General features: G+C 41.6%; 2 protein-coding genes across 2 annotated transcripts in view; one reads left to right on the forward strand and one right to left on the reverse strand.

Moving 5' to 3' along the window:
- The first annotated feature begins 232 nt into the window (after positions 1 to 232).
- On the forward strand, positions 233 to 4,198 carry SARC_04972 (hypothetical protein). Its single transcript, XM_014301157.1, has 10 exons — positions 233 to 427; positions 1,001 to 1,112; positions 1,292 to 1,434; positions 1,586 to 1,793; positions 1,902 to 2,038; positions 2,259 to 2,366; positions 2,598 to 2,793; positions 2,909 to 2,985; positions 3,151 to 3,340; positions 3,538 to 4,198. The coding sequence occupies exons 1-10, from the start codon at positions 272 to 274 to the stop codon at positions 3,774 to 3,776; spliced, it is 1,566 nt and encodes a 521-aa protein (XP_014156632.1). The 5' UTR covers positions 233 to 271; the 3' UTR covers positions 3,777 to 4,198.
- Positions 4,199 to 4,232: 34 nt separating this feature from the next.
- The window catches only part of SARC_04973 (hypothetical protein), a gene marked incomplete at its 5' end in the record, with an annotated part of 5,196 nt that continues 2,552 nt past the window's right edge, over positions 4,233 to 6,876 (reverse strand). Inside the window, 7 exons of the mRNA XM_014301158.1 lie at positions 4,233 to 4,384; positions 4,728 to 4,821; positions 5,015 to 5,121; positions 5,236 to 5,328; positions 5,568 to 5,612; positions 5,761 to 5,847; positions 6,381 to 6,527. Coding sequence (XP_014156633.1) covers positions 4,355 to 4,384; positions 4,728 to 4,821; positions 5,015 to 5,121; positions 5,236 to 5,328; positions 5,568 to 5,612; positions 5,761 to 5,847; positions 6,381 to 6,527 — 603 coding nt within the window. The 3' untranslated portion in view covers positions 4,233 to 4,354. The remainder of the gene's footprint in view (positions 4,385 to 4,727; positions 4,822 to 5,014; positions 5,122 to 5,235; positions 5,329 to 5,567; positions 5,613 to 5,760; positions 5,848 to 6,380; positions 6,528 to 6,876) is intronic.

Genomic DNA, 6,876 nt, shown 5'->3' on the forward strand with positions numbered 1-6,876 from the left:
GGTTGCTACATTCAACAGGCTGGTTACAAATATTCACAAAAACGCGGGCACATTTTGGAATTTATTGTGTAGGATTTAATATTTTCAGCCTTATTTGGTAATATTTTTCTTAAAAGTAGAGGGCATATTAGCTTTTTTTACGTACAATTTGTGGCTGTATTGTGCGCAGCTGTCTCCAAATATATGTATATAACTCGCTCGTTGGAATGCAAACTATAAATATTCGATAACAGAATACCTGAAAAGGTTCCGTATCGATATATATCTGAAAATGTCATACAAAGCAACTTTGGCCCCGGCCGTCGAGGATATCGACTGGCCTCAAATCACTCAGGCGCAGGCAGAACAGATGAAAGGTCTCAAGTGCCTGGTCCTATCGCATCATTCATTTACAACATGTGGCATGGGCGCTCTGGCGTTGAATTGGGTATATTTGAATTACCATGCCACATTCTCTAGGTGTATTTCACTATGTATAAATCGTGCCCATGGTAAACACTACACTCAATACTTTCGGCCATTGCTCGACTATTTCTCAACCTTACCGTGTATTTATAGTGCTACATTGTTGCCACCAGCAGCGAACAATGTCTATTAATCGATTCGATAAGAGATCTCCGCACACTGTAAATAGTTTATGCATACTTAATTGGAAATTGTTGCCCAGAATGACTTGCACGTGATGCATCACATATAGGTAGATAGGGCTGATAAAATTGAAAATGTCAGCATTGTAAGTAGTAATGGTTGGTTATTCAAATAATGCTCCGCTGTCAGATAAGGGCACAATGTATTTCATGAGTAGGAATTTCAAGTCTGACTTCAACCCACCACAATTCTAAGTTTGTGCTTATGAGTCGATAGTAGTGCGGTTGGCTATTCTGTAGTATTGGAGGGGTCAGGTCGTAAAAGACTTGGACTCACTCCGAAATTCTCATCCACTGTAGTCTTTTTGGACTCTGTCCAACTTTCTCAACCATACACATTGAATCATGACCAGGTGGAGTGGTACACCGTGTTCATGCAGAAATACGCCGTTGAAATTCATCTCGCGTCACCCAAAATGCCCGAGGGCGAGCGTTCCGTTGTGGAAGAACAACAACAAGAAAGAGGTATATGCATCTTCATATATTTTTGGCCGCTGGCTACTTTAAGTTTTGAGCGTTAGAGTCCAACAATAGTTGATAGCATGCAATTGCATGTCTACACGAAACGTGCGAGAAAGTGCTAAGACATAACTGATTCACGTTCGCTCAAACACCGTTGTTTCGTTCTTCATGTCAACTACCAGAGTGGTATGATAACTTGATCACGGTTGATGGATGGGATGACGATGACATGGCGTTGAATATCGCTAACGCTGTGAAAGAAACTGGAATCAAGATGGACGGTGTATTTACACATACAGAGAATCTGCAGACGGTTCTTGGCCAGGTATATACCTCTTTTGTCTGTGTGAACACATGTCTACTTAGCATGCCTGCATCAAGAAGGGCCATTTCCCCCCCACCCCATGATCAAGGAAAATCAGCTGAATATTTACGACGCTCTTGTATGTGCTGATTCTCTAACACGACATTTCTAGGTTTGCGAATACCTGGGAATTAAGCAGAACCCAGCCCTTGCGTTTCAGAAGGCGCGTGACAAATATAAGACACGGGAAGCTCTCCACGAAGCAGGGTTAGCGGCTCCTAAAATGGCGCTACTCAGCAAAAGAGAGGATATCACGGAAATAATGGCCAAGATTGACTATCCAGTTATCATTAAGCCTGTGAGCGGTGCGGGGTCGAAGGGTAGGTTGCTGCAGCGAGTGCAGTGCAAAGTGATCGCGATCATTGCTTGTCTGAAAAGGATATGTTCCTCGTTCACATCAACTACCTTTTGTGGGGTTTTTTTCTCAGGTGTTTATAAAGCTTTCGATGAAGCTGAATTGTATGAGAGTGTGGACCGTGCATTGGAGGAAGTAGGTGGTACAGGAGAGGCTGTGCTTACGTATACACCAGGTGTTACCAGCGATGCCCCCATCATGATCGAAGAAGTAAGTTCAGTGCCTTCAAAGCACTTGTATGTAAAATTACCCTGTACCAAACACTGACACTCACATATATGCATAAACATATGCACACACCTCACAGAACACCCGCGTCTCAAACTACCGGACTCACAGTTTCGTGAGAAACGTAATTCTATGGAGTCCATCTTTATATCGACTTGTGCATTGATATTAGTACAACTTTCTACCTACTATCACATCACAGTTGCTCATCGCCAAGGACTTTGAGGGTCTCCCTATCGGAGAGTTTGACATTGATATTGTCGTGTGGGACAATGAATGTACCTATGCTCGAGTCACTGACAATTGGAAGGTATGGTACGCGGCTAAGAATAGTACTGAACCAAATATTTATGGAGTGTGCCACATGTTTATGTGTAACGGATAACTATCTCGTTTCCTCGCGATAGAACGGCAAAGTTATGTACCTGTGCTATGGCCTTCATTAAAATTTAGTAGATACTATATCATTTGCTGGTGTAGGATGCGAGTCAGATACTCAGGTTCTAAATGTTTAAAAGACATACACTACTTTCTTGCACAGCCTACTCCGCCCTACTTCTTAGAAAACGGTTGTAATTCGCCATCAGTCACATCAGAGGCTGTCCAAAGAGAACTCATCGACTACTGCATGAAAGTTATCAAAGCCCTGGGGTTCTTCAAGGGAGTGTTTCACACTGAGTGCATGTACACAGAAAGTCACGGGCCTGTTCTTCTCGAGTGCAACCCAAGGGTGGGAGGTGTGTATTTTGATGCGAGCATTGTGCTTGAAATGAACAATTGCCTTCGTTTGCGTATTATCGTTGGTCATGATTTAGCTATATATGTTTTCTCACACCTTGGTTCAATTTTTAGGGGGTCCCATCAGGTACTTCAATAACCAACTGTATGGGGTGGAGCTGCTCGCAGAATTTCTCATGACAAATATGAACGTAAGTATGCATTCTGCGGATGTTTCCGTAGGCTTCGTTGTCATACTTCAAGTCGCCAATTGGTTTTAATGTGGCGAGGAGTGCATGCTGCAGTAAACGAATAGATGTGATTTTTTTGTCTCATATCTATTGTCAGCATAGTCAATCAATCATGTTCACTGACAGGTCCCAGTGAAACCCATAGTCAAGAACAGTGGGGAGGGTGCAGTGACCTACTTCCTTTGCTGCCCCAAGACCGGGAAGCTTCTAGATGGCAACTATATGGACAAGGTTGCGGCTTCACCCGGAGTCAAAAGCGCAACCGCATGGCTTAAGGGTGGTGAGATGGTGATGGGATACGATACACAGGTTCCAAGTATGTTATATGTTACTTGTCAATACTAAATTGAAATACATTACTGCGGATGGCAACGAACTATGTGGAATGCGTAACTTACAATTCCATTGTTAAGTCGCATCGGTGCACAATGCAGTCTGTCATTGGCTTTCATCTTCCTCCTATTATCTCTTGTGCGATGCTTACGTCCATCTAATCGTTCTACTCGTTCACAGTTTGGATTGGCGAGATCGTGATGCACTGCCCCGTCGATGAAATAAAAGATTGCGTTCGTAGAATGGAAGAAATGGCCGCATTAGCCACAGAGAGTGTGAATGTCGATCTCACTCCCGAAGACGAGGTTGTGGTAGAACCTACAAGGAATAGATCGAGCATCATGGTGCGTCGCTCATCTGCTATGATCATGCCGTATCAGATAGACGAAGAACAAATGCCTGGACTCGGAGATGGATAAATAGAACATAGAACAGCATATAAGTTGGCTTTTAAATGAAGTTAATAGTGAAGGTGCTATGACGCTTTCGCGTTCTACTATATCTCAGCAAGCTGCGTATCTGGCAAATGTTAGCTAAACGTATAGATTGAGAGGCATTGTACTCATACATTTGGAAGGACGTCGCGGCAAACACCTAGGCGGGGGAGAGTTCAAGTGCGTCATGGGTATAGGAGCCGTTACTATTGGTGGCCTTGTGTGAGAGAGCCGCTCCCCATTAATATAAACAGATGGTGGTCGGGAAACGGGCCAGGTGTCTTTAGTTAAGATTTCGTTAAAACTGCAGCAAGATTAGCATGCGAATTGAACCATGCCAGATGCAACGCTTCTTGATTTTGGGTTGAGTAGCACTTTCCGTGCAAAAGCTACAATATTAAACACGAAATAATCATTTTGTTCTTTCCTATGTACTGGTATGTTTTAATGTCTGCGGCTCCTAATTTCTTGAGTACGTGATATCTAAATATATTTTAATTATTGATGAGGCTGAGTCAACAATTATCCATTTGTTGATCCTTTCTTCCATATGAGTCTACGGGTTACTCCTCTCCGGGAATTTTATCTTTCCGCTACAAAAACATCAAGGGTGTCTGGTTATCGCGGGATGCTTGAGAAAGTGCCGAGCTTCAAAAGAAACGCAAATCATTCTTGGTCCCATTTAATTGTATCTATCTCTTTACATGCATGGCACGTGATAAGTAAACTCGAGATAAGCTGCGCATCTCATTGCGCTCATCATCTTTTTTTAGGGGTGAATTCTTCAACAGAACATGCATGACATGTGATAAGTAAACCCGAGATAGGCTGGGTATATCTTCGTCCCCTTTTTGAATTTATTCGTTAGCAGAACATACTAGGACACGTGACATGTAAACTGGGGACAAGCTGAGTATCTTATTGCAACTTTCATACCTTTTTGGGAGGTGGATTCTTTAGCAGAAGCTGCGCTATAAGCACGAACGGTGCAGATACATTAGTATGATTTTCCGCTGATATCGAATACCTCCTGAGAAGACATGGTGTACTAAGCGAGTCAGCGGTTATATTGGCTTATGAAAAGTTCTAAATCACACACGATAATGTATGAAGATATTCGAATGTGCATACACAAAATCAAATGATGTACTGTAGGGCTATTTCTAACTTCTTTTCGTATGACTCATTGGAATATTTCTCTCCGTGTTCCGCCCTCGACATACTGTTGTATTTGATGTAGATTGCATTGATCGTTTACTTCTTGCTTCGTCACTACCACAGTTGGATTGTCTGATCCGCTAAAATCATTCCCCACCAGTATGAGGGGGACCTGATATGATAAAAAAAAATGACAGAATCCCTGAGTGAAATATACGATGAACTGCAGATGTACAAAATCGACACACGTGTGTGGAATAAGGGAACATATGTGTTGCTTACTTACATCTTCGTAACGTAATCTTCGTATTTCGGCCATCATTTTGCACGCGACCGTAAAGGACTGATGATCTTGCACCTTGTAGCAAACTACAAATCCCTACAAGTAACCACAGAAGTGAGATACGAGGAAAGGGATCAAATCAGACAAAGGCGCTTGAATTTAAATTGTTACAAACTTGACTAATCAGAGCGACAGAGGATAGTATTGATGTACTTGATTGTAACTTCTACAACTATTAAAATGGCATGTGAGATACCTTGATCTGCTCGAAAAGCACTAGAATGTTTATAAATACAAGAAAGACTGGCTAATATATCCGAGGCTCACCCACATACGTCAGCTTTCTTGATATATGAACTGTACATTCCGGAACTTAGCTCCTGTAAGGTGAGAAAAGAGACAGATATATTGAGGTACAAGGTACAAAAACATACAACAAGGATATGGGTGTGAATGTCAAGGTAATCGGCGACTGCTTGATCGAGTGGAAGCCGAGACCAAAAAATGCAACTACGGCAGTTTACACACCTCTCCGGCGGTATCAAGGATGTGGGTAGTGACCATTTCATTGCCCATTTTTGTGATAACTTCATACGTGTCTTCGATGGTAGGTTCCTGCAGGGTATACATATTTGAGGAGACATAGGATTAGGTCACTCGAATACTAGTCAGCACCAGATTTTGCCAGAAAAATTCTGAGTGTTGCTTCTTGAAACTCCTTAATCATCATAATACTGGTCAGTAATTGATTTTTCTATATTAGTTGCCAGTTACGAATTGTTTTCATTTCCATTGAAATCGGTAGTCACTCAGAAATTAAGTTGTAATTCCAAGGCAACAGTTATTTCGATGCAGCCATCACAATAGAAATATATGTAAATCAACCACATAATCACGCAATCGTCAGACAATGATAAATCAAGTAGGTGTGATGTATCCAATTACCGAATATTTTCACTACATCAATCCCTGTTTGCATACAATAAGCAGGCTTAAATCCATGTACTATACCATAGCAGAAGTACATCAACGACAATATGTCAGTACGGTACCTAAATATCAGCCAACGACCATATATAGTTATGCGACATACAAAACATTCATGATCCTTGTAATGAGCGGATTTAAATATGAGTGTATAAACATACTGTCTCTGTGTTGTATAACCCGTCGACGAACCTCTCTATTAAGCAGGTTTTACCGCACGACCTTGCTCCAAGGACACATATTCGAAACAAATGCGAAGTGGCATTGAACGGCGTTAGATCTGATACACTCGTGGAACTGGACTGGTTCTATTAATTTTAGGAAAGAAGTGGATTGTACATTAAAAAAAAACATCCTTTGCAGCATCGATGAGGTCGCTAAGAGGCAGTAGAAGCACGGCAGACAAATACCTGAATTTAGTAATAAGTTGAAGACGTTAATACAAACGAAACAGATCAAGGAACATGTAGTTATAATGGTCGCGTTTGAATTGCGGTAGTTCTGAGCATAATTCTAGTGCTTCAACGTACAACAATCGCACGGGCAAAACAATCAACCACAAGACTGATATATATATATATATATATATATATAGTAGTAACAAACATACACACACACACACACACACACACACACACACACACACACACACACACA

Source organism: Sphaeroforma arctica (assembly GCF_001186125.1).
Source record: "Sphaeroforma arctica JP610 unplaced genomic scaffold supercont1.301, whole genome shotgun sequence".
In the NCBI taxonomy this organism is placed as follows: Eukaryota; class Ichthyosporea; order Ichthyophonida; genus Sphaeroforma; species Sphaeroforma arctica.

Coding starts and splice junctions, on each gene's coding strand:
- SARC_04972 (XM_014301157.1), top strand. CDS start 272: ATGTCATACAAAGCAACTTTGGCCCCGGCCGTCGAGGATATCGACTGG. Junction 2,367..2,597: donor GAGTCACTGACAATTGGAAG/GTATGGTACGCG, acceptor TTTCTTGCACAG/CCTACTCCGCCCTACTTCTT. Junction 3,341..3,537: donor ATACGATACACAGGTTCCAA/GTATGTTATATG, acceptor ACTCGTTCACAG/TTTGGATTGGCGAGATCGTG.